The following is a 19,008-nucleotide window of genomic DNA, read 5'->3' as shown; positions in this document are numbered from 1 at the left end:
GTCAGGTATCATCCTTTAATATCAGGCACACTTCTATATAAACCAAATGCATTCTCTGATTCATTGTAGACAATTTGTTTTTGCGCATAATTTATTTTTCAAAGAGGATGTGGTCAATGTAATGTGAGTGCTCATGTGGGTACCATTCACAATTGCCCAAATCACAAACCATGACAGCTTCATGCAAATCCTGTAACCACCACTTTGGATCAAAACAACTGAATTATCTTATTCGATTCCATACACGCAATACTTGCAACGCAACCTATTCAAACAGATTTCATTAATGGTAATGGCCATACTTCCTGCACTTTATAGAGTTCCGTCATCTTAATAACATTCTCTGTAGTTATCAAAGTGTATTATTTAGTGGTTTGAAAACATTTTCCCCCCAAAATGGATGATGTCCTGTTTTGACATCTACTGTTACTGTCCACCAATGTTGAGTTCAGAATTGTCAAAGACAACATAATTGCCAAGAATTCCTCCTAGCTATGTGCATATTTGGTCACTAATGACAGGTAATTTTCAGCTATTTCCAGCATTGTATTTTACGTGTATTATCAAAATACATATATGCCACCATATACAACCCTGAGATTTGTTTTCCTGTGAGCACGCTCAATAAACAAAATAACCATAATAGAACCAATGAAAGACCACACCAACAGGGTGGACAACCAGTGTTCAAAAGACATCAAACTGTGCAAATACAAGAAGAAAGAAAAAAAATAAATAAGCAATAAATATTGAGAACATAAGATTGATAGCCCTTCAAAATGAGTTCATAGGTTGTGGGAACAGATCAGTCATGGGGCAAGTGAAGATGAATTTATCCCCTCTAACTTCACTGGCTCCATCACTGAACTTTCCCCACAACCTGTAGACTTATTTTCAGGGACTGTTCATTCTATGTTTTCGATATCATCCCCTCTGGTTCAACAGCATGAGGGGCAATGCATTTCTGAACCTGGTGGGTGAGTCCTGAATCTCCTATGTTTTCTCCCTGATGGCAGCAGCAAGAGGAAAGCATGAACTGGATGGTTCAGATAACTTTAGAGTTTCCCAGACACACATTTATTGATTCACTCTTTCTCAGCCAGCACTAACACCAATTTTTTTTATTTTTATTCTCCCCAATTACCCCCCACAAATTAAACTTGCTTTCTTTTAAAACATTTTCTAGTTCAGGTGAAGCAAGACCTGGAACCAGGTATCAACTTTCAGCTGTTCACACTTTCGCTCCACCTTTCTAAACAGGTTATCTCCATAGATGCAGTTGACCCTTTGAGTTCCTCCAGCGCCTCATGTGTTATTAAAAATACACTTCATTTACTGTAAAGGGCATTGTCTTTGAGCTGTGGAAAATCATTGTCGAAATTCAAGTTAAAAGTAGAACAGTTCATTGGAAACTTTCTTCCTCTTTACTGGCAGTTGATTTGTGTTTCCTTTTACACACCCTGCCCAACTTTCTGATTATTTTCATTATTCTGAGTTTTGTTTCAGACTTCCAACACCTGCGACGGATATATATTCCACTCTATATCCTTTATTAAAGGAATACATTGTTGTGAGTATTTTTTTCCCCTCAGCTCGGTGGCTTCTCTTATAACTTAAAACAAAAACATCCTGATCGTTATCGCAATTAACACGATATGGTTTTAAACTTTCCCGACTAAAAAGTAAAAACCTAACATCTGACTGATAGGATCCCGAACCTTTCGCTCCATTAACCACAGGCTGCGGGCAGCGCCCCACTTGGAAGGCTTGTTTTGGAGAGAAACAGTTTCCAGTGGGCAGGGAACATACTGCGAGTCGGTGATGTTGTAGCGGGAGGCGGAAACTCGTCCTTCCAGTTTTTGTTGGAAAGTTGCCGGCCAGCCGGCCGCTGGCTCACGCACTGATCGCCGCGAGTTTTACGATCGGTGACGCTCGAGGCACATGACTGGAACTTTCTTTTTCCTCCTGTGGAAAATGGCGGCTTGGAGTTTTCAGGACAAATGAGAAAAGCTGGAAAAAGTGGAAGTTGAGGAAGTTTAAACCACAACAATGACGCGTTGGGTCCCAACCAAAAAAGAAAAATATGGAGTCGGTGAGTGGCATTCCTTCACGGAATTCCAGCCATTTGTATTTTCCGATTTGAATGTCTGGCAGTTTAAAACTATTTTAGTTTTTTAAAAAATCCCCTCATTTTTTCCCTCTTTCCACATATCCAAATCCCGGGCCCTTCGCACTCCTTTCCAGTGAGTTGCAGACGTGGATATTAATCCTTTGGTCTTTCGGAATCGCTTTTCTCTTTAGGAGAATAATTAACAAGGAGAGTGAATTGATGCTGAGAATCCGGTCTCCTTGCACTTTCCTATCAAATGAGATAAATTAGGTTCGAGGTGTGTCGGTTTCAAAGGCCATGTTCTGGTTTAATTTTGTGGCGTTCTTCAGTATAACTTCTAAACAACAGGCTCTCGGATTTAAAATATTTAGTATATAATGCTTTAAGAGAAATATGCAGATGATTTTGTAATCTGTTATTCCTGTTTTCCTTAATCTCACTGTTTTTGCACACACCTGAGATTTTTACTGAGTGGTTATTTATTATCTCTCTCGTTCGTTGGGAAATATTGGTGATCTGATCCGGAAACTTTCTAAAACGAATCAGAAACATTTTTTAAGGAAACGTGATATCATAAGTGTACTTAACAATTTGATTCGTCGTTTATTGATCGCTTCTGTCATGTTTGTGAATAGAGTTTTTCATAGGAGGGTCAATACACCACCTAACCCCCCCATTGCAAAAAAAACGTTTTATGATCGTTTATTGTACTATTCGATGTGGAGAACAGCATATCAAAAGTTGGACAATTTTGACACACGGAAAAGTCTCCAAAAATGACAGAAAAAAAGATGGCCGCCAGCAGAAAAACGTCAAAAATCTGTGATAACCATCAAATTGCAAGTTTTTTTTTAAACCTGATGTTTTAATGAATGCTCTTTTCACATAACAGTAGTTCCTGGAATGAAAGTTGCATTTGCACTGACGTCATAACATCAATGACATAATCAAGGGACAACTCTGGTATTAAGTACTGATGTCATAACCCATAATATGCTACCTTATGGCTTCTCAGATGCAGTCTTGTTCATCATCCCCTTCTATCACTGGCTCATTTGTCATATTGTCACAGTTGCCATCTTGGCAATGCCCACATGCACTGGTGCATTCCAGCCCATGCTTTTTGTAGGTACACTTTAGTGTATTGCACCCTCCCAAACAGTTGCAGTGAATCATCTGAATAAGTACCACTGGAGCAGACCTTTTGTCTGTTATCACTGGAATGAGTTTTTCCCGTTCTACCCTCCATCCCCACTCAGACGGCTCCATTTCATCACTACAGCCCATCCACTCTATAACCTGGTAGTAAGTCCGCAGGGAGCGAAATTTACAGGCTGAGGTGTTTGGTAGCAGTCTTTCATGTGTGACGAAAGTCTTAGCTCTCGCAACTTTCTTGCAGAGCTTATTGTATCTGATAGGTGCCAGGGAGTCGTTCTGATTTCTATTGTATAATGCCACCATTGCACTACAGCCATTGGTTTCCACAACATCCTGACTTTGCTTTGGTGAACAGAACGCTTTCGAACAGTCTCTGATTCCCTTTTCTTTCTTGATGATTCTTTGGAACCCCGACTTCTTTCCGATCCCAAATACTCTGGACGTTGAGTCGCATCTGGTAAAAGCATGGAGAAACAATAGATTATTACAAGCTGCTTCTCAGAGTATCTGCTTAAGGACCTTGATATAGACATTTGATTTTACCTTGTCTGAGCGGAAGTAGAGTTCAGTGCAGTTTGTTACCACTACATGGTGGAGCAAGAGTACGAGGAGCTCTGTGTCTTCTCCAATGAGGGTGGTAGATTTGAAAGCAGACATTGTGACGGCTGCTTTTGCGATTTCAATGTTGGCATCTCCTTCAGCTTGAATCAATTTGCAGCCTCTCTGTCGCAAACGTTCCATAATGAGCTGGATAATTACCTGCTTGTTTGCCTCATTTGACAAGAAGTCCTCCTTTTTTCCAACAAATTTTGTCGCCCCTGTAATGTTCACCTTGTTCGCATTCAAATTTCTACTTCGACGCTGATGAGTACAGTCCTTTATGCTTGGCCCAACCCCATAACCATCAAAAACTATGGTGGCTCTGGCATAGTGTTTGACAGTGAATGAGGTGTAGTCATCTGCATTTGAACTGCAGGTGCACTCCTCTGTCCATTTTAAGCGGTGCAGAAGTGATGCCCCATCTAGAACATAGTGATCTGTCACTGGAACCGTCTGTGTGACAGCATTGTCCGATTTGGAGGTGACATAGTTCTTTATCGCTTCTGCCAGTTATGGCTTACCTGGCTGGCGCAAGATGTTCTTTGCTTCAAACAAAGACATCGGATATGGACAGAGTTCATAGTTCATTACTTCGTCTAGCCGGAGATCACCTGTCTGTGACATAACTAGGAACCTCTGGAATAACAACGCTGGATCTATGGTACGGTCTTCAGCAACTTTGACTGCCTGCTGGATGCTGGTGTCTTGACCTTTGAACTCCTTTTGTGCAAATACGAGAAAACAGAGTGTCCGTCCATCTTCCTAACTATATCATTTCCTATTGCGAGCAGGTCATGTACATTGACATCCTCATTTGCATAAACCCGTGTGATGATGTTGCGCAATGATTTATCATCCGAAAATGGCGGGAAACAGTCCAGTTTTGCTGTGACTTTTTCAAGGTCAGCCTCATCTCTACTCATTCTGGAGGTGGACAACTCCTTATGTTGTTCATCTGTTGTGTAACTATTCGCGGTCAGTGCTTGCATGGCAAGGTTGTAGGAGGATGACACAGTGGAAGACATAGTCCAAACTGCTCCCTGGTGCTCTGAGATCCCACTTCCTTGCGTTAGGCCCACGTGGCTTTTTAGTGAGCACATTAGTGTCTGTTCTATCACAAGATCAGAGCCAAGGCCAGCCCAGTATTGGCTGTTGCATCTGATTACATGGAATCCAGATTGGAACTTCTGATGAACCTCAGGGTTCTCATCTGCCAATGCATGCATCTTCTGGAGATAGAGACGAGCCAACTTCAGATAATTCGGATGGCCAGCGGCCGCGAATATCGGCACGCAAGCTGAGATGACACTGAGATGCATTTCCCATGACCCCATTCGATCGGCCCCAACAAGTGCCCTAGCAATCCCTACCACGTGCTGGTAGTTGACCCACAGTGTGCTGGTTTTGGAGGTTCCTGCCAGTTCATCGTTTTTGAGAGTCATATGACGTCATGAAATAATAGTTCATAGTTCTGGCGATAAAACACACCCTGCGGGTATTCCCATTCACATTTTATACCACAATTATGGCACTACCATTGTTAGGAACAATGAAATATAACAAAATTAGACAGGTATGGGTCCGATTCTTTTCATTGGCGGCCGTTTTTTAAATGTCAGATGTCTTTATTTTCCCGTGCTCCGTTTCTGTCCAACTTTTGATATGTTGTTCAGTATGGAATAAAAAGTAAGAAATAACAAATTGGGCATAATCACTGTAGAGATAATAAGAGTTAATTTGCGAACTTGAAACAGTAGCATTACTTCCGTTGGTGCTGCCTGGAACTTTGAATACTTCCATCATTTTCTGTTGCTATTTCAGATTTTGCTTTCAGAAATATTCTATGGATATGGTTTTGTTTGAAATATTTCAATTTGTAGGATAGGTAATCAGTTTTCATAATGCTTTACTGGAAAGTGATAAAAGAAAATCTTGAAATTCTACAGCACTTGTGTCCCATTCAAGCTGTCCCAAGAACACTTTAGAGATAATTAAGTGCTTTGAAATATAGGAATGTTGTAATTCAAGAAAAATGGCAGTAAAATTGCATAGAACAAGATTGCATGAACTAGGCTGATAATCTGTCATTTTATTGAAGTTAATTTAAAGAGAAATTAATTTAGGCGGTTACCGAAGAAAGCATTTGAACACCTCTACCTATCATGGAAGAACTATGATGAATTGTAGATTAGTTACAGCAAAGAAAACCTTTGCTGACTTTTGTAAAACAATCTGTTCACTCCTTTTCCCTGGGTCTTTCTCTGCAGTCCTGCACTGTTTTTCCTCGTGTATTTTCAATTCCTTTCTGAAAGTCTTAAATATATTTTCGTCACCTTTGCAGGAAAGAATTCCAGATTTTAACAGTTTGCTGCATAACAAAGTTTCTCTGCTGTTCACATTTTGCTTCTGCCTCTTAATCCCAACTCTTTTGTCTGAGTTTTGAACTTGTCATTTCTATCCCTTGATAATTGAATCATCTACTTGTGGTAACAGTTTCTCTCCAGTTACCCTCATTTTATACTTTCTAGCCCATCATGATGTTGTATATGTGATGGAACATTCATGCTGCCTTGTTGGACTGAGGTGGTCAACCCCATCTTCTCCATAAGATATAGAAGCAGGATTTGGTTGTTTGGCATTTTGAGTTTGCTTCGTCATTTGATTGTGGCTAACTTGTTTTTGGTTCTCAACCACGTTCCCCTGCATTTTCCCTGTAACCTTTGAGACCTTTACTATGCAAAAACCTATCAACCTCCACTTTAAGTATATCAATGACTTGGCTGCCTCAGCTGTTTGTGGCAATTATTTAACAGATTCAGCACCCTCTGGCTAAAGAAATTCCTACCCATCTTTCTAAAGGGACATTTTTTCATTCTGAGACTGTGCTGTTTGGTCACAGAATCTCCCACTGCTGGAGTTGTTCTCTTCACCTTCACTCCATCCAGGACTTCCAATATTCAGTAAGTTTCAATGTGGGCTATCCACGGCCTCCTCTGTTGTAAAGATGAAGCCACACTCAGGTTGGAGGAACAACACCTTATATTCCGTCTGGGTAGCCTCCAACCTGATGGCATGAACATTGACTTCTCTAACTTCTGCTAATGCCCCACCTCCCCCTCGTTCCTCATCCATTATTTATTTATATACACACATTCTTTCTCTCTCTCCTTTTTCTCCTTCTGTCCCTCTCGCTATACCCCTTGCCCATCCTCTGGGTTTTTTCCCCTCCCTCCCCCTTTTCCTTCTCCCTGGGCCTCCTGTCACATGATCCTATCATATCCCTTTTGCCAATCACCTGTCCAGCTCTTGGCTCCATCCCTCCCCCTCCTGTCTTCTCCTATCATTTTGGATCTCCCCCTCCCCCTCCCACTTTGAAATCTCTTACTAGCTCTTCCTTCAGTTAGTCCTGATGAAGGGTCTCGACCCGAAACGTCAACTGTACCTCTTCCTAGAGATGCTGCCTGGCCTGCTGCGTTCACCAGCAACTAGAAGTCTATGCCTTTTTTTTGTACCAGAATTCATGATCATCCACTTCCCTACACTGCATTTCATTTGCCATTTCTTTGGCAATTTTCACAACCTATCTAAGTCCCTCTGCAGACTCCCTGCTTCCTCCACACTACCTGCCCTTCCACCTTTCTTTGTATCATCTGCAAACTTGGCTATCAGTTCACATCCAGTGTGAAAAGTAGCGAACCCAGTACTGCTGCCTGCATAAATTCAAAATAAATTTATTATCGAAGTAATACACCATATACAACACTGCGGTTAATTTTCTAAGCATACTCAGTGGATCCGTAATAGAAAAATAACCATGGAAGCAATGAAAGACCACACCAACTGGGCATGCAGCAAATGTGCAAAAAACAACGCTGCAAATACAACAGGAAAAAAAGCAATAAATATTGAGAACATGAGATGAAGAGTCCTTGAAAGTGACACACCCAAAATGATGGAGTAACTCAGCAGGCCAGACAGCATCTGTGGAAAATAGTAAAACAGTTGACATTTTGACCTGAGACCCTTCATCAGGAGTGTGGTTTTATCGCAGTGGTAGATGAAGCCAGAGACTGACATGTCAGATTGGGAATTAGAATTGAAGTGGGTGGCCACTGGCAGATCCTGTTTTTTTTTATATAGCAGATGGAGCATTGGAGCTTGGCGAAGTGGTCTCCCAATCTACTTCCCATTTCCATTCTGACATGTCAGCCCATGGCCTCCTTTACTGCTGCAATGAAGCCGCACTCGGGTTGGAGGAGCAACATCTTGTATTCCGTCTGTGTAGCCTCCAACCTGATGGCATGAACATCGATTTCTTGAACTTCCAGTAATTCACCATTCACTCTTCACCATTCCTGTTTCCCTCTCTCACCTCATCTCTTTTCCTGCTCATCACTCCTTCTGGTGCTCCTTCCCTTCTCTTTCTATCATGGTCTTTTTGCCCTCTCCTATAAGATTCCCCCTTCACCAGCCCTTTATCTCTTTCACAAATTGGCTTTTCAGCTCTTTACTTCATCCCTCCTCCTTTCCCCATTTCACCTATCATCTACCACATTCTTCTTCCTCCACTCCCCCCACCTTCTTCCTCTAATTTCTCAACTTTTTTTCCAGCCCTGATTAACGGTCTCTGCCCAAAACATCAACTGTTTATTCTTTTCCATAGATGTTGCCTGGCCTGCTGAGTTCCTCCTAAATTTTGTGTGTTTTGCTTGGATTTCATCTGCAGATTTTCTTGACCTTGAAAGTGAGCCGGTAGATTGTGGGAACATTTCAGTGATGGGACGAGTGAAGTTATCCCCTTTCGTTTAAGAGCCTGATGGTTGAGGGGTAATAACTATACCTAAACCCAGTGGTATGATGGTGGCAGCAAGAAGTGAGCATGACCAGGGTGGTAGTCTTGCTTAACGTATATGCTCCCAATTCGGATGATGTGGAGTTTTTTGATCGTTTTTTCTCTTTATTGCCTGAGCTGAGTTCATATTCTCTCATATTGGGCGGTGATTTCAATTGTTGGTTAGATCCAGTTTTGATGGATCGTCCTGTATTCCTACACTACCAAGTAAATCTGTTTTATCAATTCAGTCTTTCCTTTCCAATTATGGTATCTCTGATGTATGACTTTTTTTCCATCCAAATGAGAGAGATTATTCTTTTTTTTCACATGTCCATCGCATATTTACTAGAATTCATTATTTTTTAATTGATAATCAGCTAATTCCATCTGTTTGCTCTTGTGACTATCAGAGTATGTTGATTTCAGATCATGGCCCAGTCACCCTGTCTATAATTCTTCCTTGTTTTCCCCAAATGAATAAACATTGGTGGTGGTCCCTGATAATGGATGCTGTTTTCCTGCGACAACACTCCATGTAGATGTGCTCAATGGTGGGGAGGGTTTTACCTGGGATGGACAGGACTGTAGGATTTTTTGTAGGATACTTTTTGTAGGATTTTCCTCTTTTTACGAAGCTTCCATTTCACTCATTCTCAAAAAGAATAAGAACCCTACTGAATGTTCTTCGTATAGACCTTTCTCTTCACTCAATTTTGATACTAAAATTTTATCTAAAGTGTTGGCTCGCAGACTTGAAAATATTGTATCTTCTATAGTTTTGGATGATCAGACAGAATTTATTAAAAATCGATATTCACATTTTAATATACGGCGTTTGCTAATTGTTAATGTACTCTCCACCTAAGGAAATACGGAATGTGTGATACCTTTGGATGTGGAGAAGGCTTTTGACAGAGTTGAATGGAACTTTCTATTTACATCCTTAGAAAAATTTAATTTTGGACCTAATTTTATTCATTGGATTAAATTACTTTATTTATCTCCCTCTGCTCGGGTTCTTACTAATTTTCAGAACTCTAAACCCTTTAAACTCCAATGTGGAACTAGCCAAGATTTCCCTCTGAACCCTCTGCTTTTTGATTTGGTATTAAAACCCTAAGCAATTGCTTTTCGAGAGTCTAAAGAGATTACTGGTATTTTAAGGAGAGGTACTATTCATAAAGTGTTGCTCTATGCTTATGACTTATTGCTTTTTATATCTAATGTTACAACCTCCTTACCATTTGTGTTCTGTTTACTGACTAATTTTAGTCAGTTCTCAGGATGTAAATTACATTTACAGAAGAGTGAACTGTTTCCTTTAAACAATTTAATACCAACTGATATTAACCTTCCTTTTAAAATTTTAGGAAAACAATTTACGTATTTAGGTGTAACAATTACTAAGAATTATAAAGATTTATTTAAGGAAAATTTTTTAGGTTTATTGAATTATGATAAAACAAAAACACTTCCTAATTGGTCACTTCTCTCTTTATCACTGATTGGCTGAATCAATTCTATTAAAATAAATATCTTACCTAAATTTATATACCTTTTTCAAGCTGTGCCTGGTTTTATTCCTAAATCTTTTTTTGACTCTTTGGATTCAATTCTTTCTTCCTATATATGCAAGAATAAAAAACCTCGTATAAATAAAGCTCACCTTCAAAAAACCAAACAGAACGGAGGAATTGCCTTACCTAATTTTAGGTTATATTATTGGGCAGTTAATATACGTAATTTTACGTTCTGGATATATTACATTAACCATGAGAATTGCCCTACATGGGTTTCTTTGGAAGTCAACTCTGTTATTAAGTTTTCCATTATTTCTTTACTTGGATCCTCGCTTCTTTTATCTTTAAATAAACTAACTGATAATGTGGTGGTTAAACATACATTGAGGATTTGGTTACAGTTTAGAAAACATTTCAGTTTATTGAGATTCTTCCCCTCAAGTCCCATATTTTCTAATTGTTTTTTTAAACCATCTTTAATTGACTTAGCTTTTAAAGAATGGGATAGGTTGGGTGTTAAACGATTTCAGGATTTGTTTGATGGAGGGAATCTCTCTTCTTTTGTGCAACTTTCAATGAAATTTAACCTTTCCAACACTCACTTTTTTTTCGTTACTTACAGATTAGAGATTTTTTAAGATCTCAATTACTTACATTTCCTACAAGTCCAGATAAGAATATAATAGATACAATTTTTAATCTGAAACCTTTTGATAACGGTTCAATATCTTACATTTATGGTCTACTGCTGGGACTGAAAAAGGCCTCTTTAGATAAAATTAAAGGAGATTTGGAAAAGGATTTACAGATTTTCATATCTGATGAGAGCTGGAAGATTATTTTAAAATAGATTAATTCTTCATCATTATGTGCTCGTTATTCTTTATTACAATTCAAAGTGGTACATAAAGTTAATATGTCTAAAGACAAGCTTTCCGTTTTCTACGCAGATATTCCCCCTTACTGTGATAGATGTACTAATGGAGTAGCCACACTAATTCATATGTTTTGGACATGTCCAAGCCTTGAAAAATTTTGGAAAGATGTATTTCAAACTTTTTCTGAACTTTTCAATGTCAGCTTTAAGCCCAATCCTTTGACTGCCTTGTGTGGTATTGTTGAGGATAGGATTTGGAATATGGGATACTGTGATCATATTACTGTGATTCAAATGTATTGTAATTTGTATTATTTACTTGTATCCTTATGAATTTTGTATTTGTATTCATGTAATTTATATAATATCAATAAAAATAGTGAAAAAGGAAAAAAAAAGGATTTTCCATTCAAGGCCTTTCTGTTTCCATACTAGGCTGTGATGCAGCCAGTCAGTATACTCTCCCAGTCCATTGAGGACTGACTCTGGTTCCCTTCTCCTGAAGTCAATAATCAGAACACATTAGTCATCAGCAGCCAACCAGAGAAGGCCTCCTATATTCCCATTCTTTTCCTACTATATTTTCCCAGTCTAAGCCCTTAGTTGAAATCCTGTATCCCTAGAATCATTCTATTAAATCTAATCCATATCTTCTCAAGGACTGGAGCATGTATTCTCAGTTGGTGAACAGATTAACCATAGTGTTTATTTGTGATCTAACCTGTGTTGTTCACAAATAAAACTACATTTTAAAGCTATTTGTAGCAACCTACGCTGTTCATTTAAAATCTTATCTAATATACCCTTTAATTGTTTATAAATAATGAAATCACTTAAATTAAATCAAACATGAAATTGTGCAAGATGTTTGTTAATAAATAACAGCCCTGTCAAGAACAAAACATATTTCAATTCTTTTGAAATTAACATGACTAGTTAGTATAACATTTGTTTTTGTTTTGTTGTATTTTGCTCTTGTTGATATTCAGTTTTTTTCCTAATTTGATGTAGAGTGGTATTTTCCCATGCAGTTCAGGGAACACATCCTTTATAGTATTTTTCCCCAGACTATAGTACCCAGAGAACTGCAGAAATGGTAAATTTTAATTGGCTATCATTAAGAGCCATTTGTTTGCAAAAATGAATGCACTTGAGTACCTAGCTTTTTAATAAATTGTGTGGTCAAATAATATGCAGCTGGTCAGTGAGCAATAAGCATAGATGTAATCTGAACTTAAACATTGTGTTGTCGAGAGCATCGAGAACAGTATTAGAAATTAATCTTGGGTAAGCTTGCTGCAGGTTTCAGAGGCAAGGAAAGAATGAGGATCAGGAAGGGGGTTCGGGGGAGACACATGCATTAATATTTGGTTGAGTATGCACTATAAAAACAGGGAAATTGACCCAGTCCTTATGCTTTGCTTGTATCTTTATTCTTATCTAACTCTACTAATGCAGTAATCCATTTCCAGCTGTCTCATTACTTCATTTGGCCACATTTTGTATTCTCAAGACTTCCAGTGTACATTCGAACCAATTATTAACTTATTGAAGTGCAAGTTTACTGTTGTCAAATAAGATTGCCATTTTGTGGAAACTACCGCTGATGGTGTTTTCTGGGTATCATACAACTTGTGTTTTGAATAGTGCCATTTATTGATGAATCAAAATATGCACATTTAAGTGTTAATGCTTAATTTGAACTGTGTTACTGCCAAGTATATATTAATATGGATTAAGAACTTGGATCCTGGATTTATGCTTGACCCTGTAAAGAAAAGTTATTCAAATGCAGGAATGCCATTGTAATAAGCAACCTCCCAGAGCAGAGTTGGACAGTCATATTTGTGGAAGTAAAAGAAAGACAGCTTAATTACTGTTGTTAAATGAGCAGCATATCTTTTATAGTACTTGTGCAATTCTTTTAATAAAACAGAATTTTACCTTTCACATCATTTGTGGTTCAGTGGTAGCATTCTTATCTCTAAATTGGAAGATTGTAGTTTTGTATCACAAGGAATCTACAGCCCATTGAGCCATTTTAGATATTTAGGGCTGATGGGTTCAGTATTAACATCCATTTCATTCTTTGACCTGGTTGCATAGCAGTTGATACTGCTGCTTCAGTTTCAGAGCCAGATTTAATCCTGACTTCTGCTGATTTCTGTGTAGTGTTTATAGTGGGATTGCTTCCTTGAGATCATGGATCTAATTGACTGAATGATTTCTTTTTGTTATATGAACAAGATATAAAGTATGTACCTGTCTTTCGACAGTTGTAGTGAAACTTGAGTTTTCCTGACATTTTCTACTTAATTTCCTCCTTAGCCAGAGTGCTCAAATGCTTTCCTATACTTGCTCTGACTATTGCCATAAATGTAGCTGTCTTAAACATACTATTATTTTTGTTTTGAGATTGAAACACCAGATGTTGATTGAGTAAAGGACATATGTGGTTGTTCATTCTGAATTGCTAAAGTGTTAAGCTGAAATGGCATGGCCTGATTTGACCCAAACCTGAGAGTGTTAATCAGAATATACACACAATTGGAGTGTAGATTACTCTAGATTTGCTTTGGGAGTAGGTGTAAACTGGAGACACCCTGCAGATGCTGGAAATCCAAAGTAACACACACGCACAAAATGCTGGAGGAAATCAACAGGTCAGGTAGCCATTATGGAAATAAATAAACAGTCGACATTTTAAGCCGAGACCCTTCTTCAAGACTGGAAATGAAGGGAGAAGATGACAAGATGGAAAGTTGCGGGGAGGGGAAGGAAGATGGGTGAAGCTAGGTGGGTAGGAAAGGTAAAGGACTGGAGAGGAAGGAATCTGATTGGAGAGGAGGGTGGACCATAGGAGAAAGGGAAGGAGGCGGAGGCCCAAGTGTGATGGGTAGGTGACTATGTTCATGCCATCGGGTTGGATGTTACCCAGCTGGAATATGAGGTGTTATATTTCCACCCTGTGAGTGGACTTATCATAGCACAAGTGGAACACCTGGAATGGGAATTAAAATGTTTGACCACTGGGAAGTTCTGCTTTTGGAGAATGGAGTGGAGGGGCTTGATGAAGCAGTCCCCCAGTTTATGACGGGTCTCACAAATGTAGAGGGAGGCCACAATACATGACCTCAGCAGATTTGCAGGTTAAGTGTTCCCTCACTTGTAAAGACTTTGGGGCCTTGCATGGAGGTGTGAGAGGAGGTGAAAGGGCAGGTGTACCATTTTGGTCCCTTGCGGGGAGGGATGAATCTACTAGGGAATCAGGGAGGGATCAATTTCTGCAGAAAGTGGAAAAGGGGAGGAGGTAAAGATATGTTTGGCGGTAGTATCCCTTTGGGGATGGCAGAAGTTGCGGAGAATGATGCATTGGATACAGAGGCTCATGGGGTAGTAGGTAAGGACAAGAGGAACTCTATCACTGTTAAGGCTTGGGAAGATGGCATGAGTGTGGATGTTCAGGAAATGGAGGAGATGTGGGTCAACGCACAAGAAAAGAACAAATTGTGCAAACAGCAAAACAATGAGTGAAAAACGCAGAATATAAAATTTCAAGCCATAAAGGCAAGACAACAGTTCAGAAATGGCCAATTTCAGCTCAGCTCAGCTCAGCTCAGTTCAGTTCAGTTCAATCTTGTGCTGTGGTGTCCGTTGACAGCCAGTTCGCCTTGATCAAAATCACACAAGATAGCAACAAAAAAAGAAGCAACCAGAAAACGAAAACACATCATAGCCTGAATTATAGTGTCCATCCACAAACAACGCTGATTAAATCTTGCACAAGACCCAGGAAGCAGTAAAGCAAGTAAAATAGAAAAGTAATTTTGCGAACTGTCTGAAGGATGTCGCCTTTGGTCATGTGGTTCGCTGGTGCCATCTTCTCCCATCTTGTGTTGAGGGATGAGGTCTCAAGTTTAGTGGGGCAGGAGCAGGCAGAAACAATGGGCCTACTTGGACAGTCATTTATATATATAAAAAAAAATCACAAAGAGGAATAAGCCTCAAATAAGTACAGTGGATTCCAGTTAATTGGGACACAGGGCCAATACATTTTGGCCCAATTAAGCAGCTGCCACAATTAACCAAAAGTTTCATGGAAATAGTTAAAAAGGTATATAAAAAAAGACAAACTGGTGTAACAAATTATATATTTTAATGAAATACTGAACAAATATGAACACAATCAATACTACTACAGTGTGGCTGGCTGACCTCTACATTGCTGAGGCCAGATGGCAACTCTCAAACATTTTCTCATACCTATCCCTTGAAGAGGACCCCACTCCAGACCACCAGAAAACTGTCTCAGACACCATCACTGACCTCATCAACTCTAGAGAGCTCCCATCCACTCCCACCAAACTCACTGTTCCCTTACCCTGCACTGCTTACTTCTGCCTCCTCCCCAAGATCCACAAATGACTGTCCAAGTAGGCCCATGGAGGTTGGTGATTACTGGTGTTCTGCAGGGATCTGTTCTGAGACCCTTCCTCTTTGTGGTGTTTTTTTAAATATATAAATGACCTGGATGAAGAAGTAGAAGGGTGGGTTAGTGAGTTTTCTGATGACACAAAGGTTGGGGGTGTTGTGTATAGTCTGGAAAGTTGTCAGAAGTTACAGCGGGACATGATAGGATGCAGAACTGGGCTGAGAAGTGGCAGATGGACTTCAACCTAAATAAGTGAGAGGTGGTTCATTTTGGTAGGTCAAATTTGAAGACAGAATATAATAATGGTAAGACTCTTGGCAGTCTGGAGGATCTGAGAGATCCTGGGGTCTGTGTCTATAGGACAGTCAAAGCTGCTGCGCAGATTGACAGTGTTGTTAAGAAGGCGTATGGTTTGTTGGTATTCATCAACCGAGGGATTGAGTTCAAGAGCCGTGAGATAATGCTACAGGTATATGAGACCTTGGTCAGACCCCACTTGGAGTACTGTGTTCAATTCTGGTCACTTCACTACAGGAAGGATGTGGATACTATAGGGAGAGTGCAGAGGAGATTTACAAGGATGTTGCCTGGATTGGAGAGCGTGCCTTATGAGAATAGTTTGTGTGAACTTGGCCTTTTTTCCTTGGAGTGATAGAAGATGAGAGGAGACCTGATGGAGGTGTATAAGATGATGAAAGGCATTTTTCGTGTGGATAGCCAGAGGCTTTTTCCCAGGGCTGAAGTGGCTAACATGAGGACACATAGTTTTAAGGTGCTTGGAAATAGGGTCCGAAGGGATGCCAAGGGTAAGTTTTTCACACAGAGAGTGGTGGATGCGTGGACTGCATTGCCGGCGGTGGTGGTGGAGATAGAATAGGGTCTTTTAAGAGCCTCTTAGATCGGTACATGAGCTTAGGAAGATAGAGGGCTATGCATTAGGGAAATTCTAGGCAGTTTCTAGAGTAGGTTGCATGGTTGGCACAACAGTGTGGACCAAAGGGCCTGTAATGTGTTGTAGATTTCTATGTTCTATGTGAACTTTTGTGTTTGTAATCGTAAGGTGACTGGCAACTGGAAGCTCAAGTTGTCTTTATGGATTGAATGTAGGAGTCCTTGGATCATGGGTCCCAACCTTTTATATGTCGTTGTCCAATACCATTAAGCAAGGGGTCTGTTGACCCCGGGTTTATATGTCGTTGTCCAATACCATTAAGCAAGGGGTCTGTTGACCCCAGGTTTATATGTCGTTGTCCAATACCATTAAGCAAGGGGTCTGTTGACCCCAGGTTGGGAACCCTTGCTTCTGATTAACCAAATCTAGATTTGACTTCATTGTGGAGGAGATCATATTGTCAGCACTGACTACAGTAAAGTAAATGGGAAATAAACACTAAATAAATACAGTAAATAGAATAATTGTTTGACCTGGAAAGAATGTTAGGGTCCTTGGATTGTGAGGAAAGGACAGGGTATAAAGGCAGGTACTGCAGGTATCGGCAGAAGTGCAGAGGGAATGGTCTCTTCAGATTGCTGAAAGGGGAAAGCCATGGAAGTAAGTCTGCTAGTGGAAATCTTTTGAAGATGTGGAAATTGTGCAAGAGGATTTGTTGAGCATGCTACATTACATGGTGGAAAATTAAGATGAAACCTATCCTTGCTCTAGTTGGAGCAGAGGGATTGATAGCAGAAACGCAAGAAATGGAACACATACTGTTGAGAGTCCTGCAGTTAATGGGAACTTGTTTAGGAAAAATGAAGATGTATTGGAAACATTTGTTTGGAAAATAATATCATTAGATCAAAGTGACAAAACTGGAGGAATTGGGAAAATGGAATGGTTCTTGCAGCAAACCAGTTTGGTTTGTCATGGATTATGGTCACTAGCTTGAAGGTAGAAAAGTCAAGGAAGGGAAGGGTCAGAGATTGATGATGTAGTAGAGAGAGGAAAGGTGAAGAAACATTTGAAGTTTAAACTTGGACCTTCTCTGGTTCCCACAGCTACATTATTGATTTGATGGAATTTCATGGAGAAGATGTTTAATGTGACAAGTTCAACTGGCAAATAGAATGATGGTGGGGGAGACTGGGATGCCAATGCGAAGAAGGAGAGGGAAAGAGCTGAGTTAAGACTTAACGTACAACTTAAATGGCTTGAAATATAGTAAAACTCTGCTACCCAACTATTCAGAAAGCCAAGTGGTTTGGCATCTTGTATACGAGATGATGTTTCCTGTGCTGTCCTGAAACTTGGGGTTCCACTGCTCTTACCTACCTGAAACTTCGATTGCTCCCTTGAATCTCAACCTGGTTCACTGGACAATTCACTATAATACCATGTAACACCTTAAATAAAGAGTTAATATTTATAATCTGAAGTATTTTAACATTTTGTTAAAGTTAGTTATCACAGCCTGGAAAATTGTTCAACTGTAAATGAGTTATTTTGCTGCTTAAGAACTGTTATACTTTGTACAGTAAGGTACAGTATAGATTATTGTGACTTTAAAATTATGTTTACTTATGTAATTGGTCCAGAGGAATAGAAATAAAGAAATATCAAAATATAAATGTAATGAGCCATCTTGTAAAGAATTGCAACACTCCTATGCAGATGTCGAAAATGGCTATCGTCTTTAAAGCAATCACGGCCAACGTGAGTAACTTCACTATTATCGCAAATCTCAAATTTCAAGCTACTATAATTGCAAATATCCAGTTGTCCTCATACTGCAATCACTGTCTTATTTCATCATGAGGTCTTATTCTGCTGCTTTTTTCTTGCTCTACCTACTTTAGCCCAGGTTAATAACTCCTAATTACTTTTTATTTTTACTTATTTAGAGATACAGTGTGGTACAGGCCCTTCCTGCCTTTTGAGCTGCGCCACCAGCAACCCCAATTTAACCCTCGCTAATCATGAGACAGTTTACAATGACCATTTAACCTACTAACCGGTATTCCTTTGGACTGTGGGAGAAAACTAGAGCGCCTGTAGGAAACCCATGTATTCACTCGGAAGACCTACAAACTCCCTACAGATGATGTCAGAATTGAACTCCAAACTGTGATGCCCTGAGCTGTAATAGCTTCACGCTAACGGTTGTACTACCATGGCATCTATTTTAGTATAATTGAAGTCTTTCTATTACTATATTTTTTTAAAATTTATGTGCTTTATTTCTAATTGTTTGCATTCTTTTGTAAGTAATACGATGTATAACAACTTTTTTTGTCTCAACCCTAACTGGACTGTTGCGAATAGAACTACACCTGTGCGAATCCCTGTAACATCTGTACCCCTGTGATCTCTGTCTTGGAGGCCAGCATCAGAACATCTTTCAGGAGGGTGAACCCTTGCAAGGAGCCAGGCCCTGATGGTGTACCTGGTAGGGGTCTGAAATCCTGTGTCGGTCTACTGGTGGGAGCGTTCAAGGGCATCTTCAATCTCTTGCTGCTGTAGTCGGAGGTTCCCACCTG

General features: G+C 39.7%; 1 protein-coding gene across 2 annotated transcripts in view; it reads left to right on the top strand.

Moving 5' to 3' along the window:
- Window positions 1-1,859: 1,859 nt before the first annotated feature.
- Window positions 1,860-19,008, top strand: part of dock1 (dedicator of cytokinesis 1) — a 555,786-nt gene continuing 538,637 nt past the window's right edge. For both annotated transcript variants that reach the window (XM_072239408.1, XM_072239407.1), the window contains exon 1: window positions 1,860-2,092. In XM_072239408.1, coding sequence (XP_072095509.1) covers window positions 2,050-2,092 — 43 coding nt within the window. In that variant the 5' untranslated portion in view covers window positions 1,860-2,049. The remainder of the gene's footprint in view (window positions 2,093-19,008) is intronic.

The sequence above is a fragment of the Mobula birostris genome, chromosome 21 (genome assembly GCF_030028105.1).
Source record: "Mobula birostris isolate sMobBir1 chromosome 21, sMobBir1.hap1, whole genome shotgun sequence".
NCBI classification, from domain to species: Eukaryota; Metazoa; Chordata; class Chondrichthyes; order Myliobatiformes; family Myliobatidae; genus Mobula; species Mobula birostris.
This window is presented reverse-complemented; position numbering and strand designations above follow the sequence as displayed.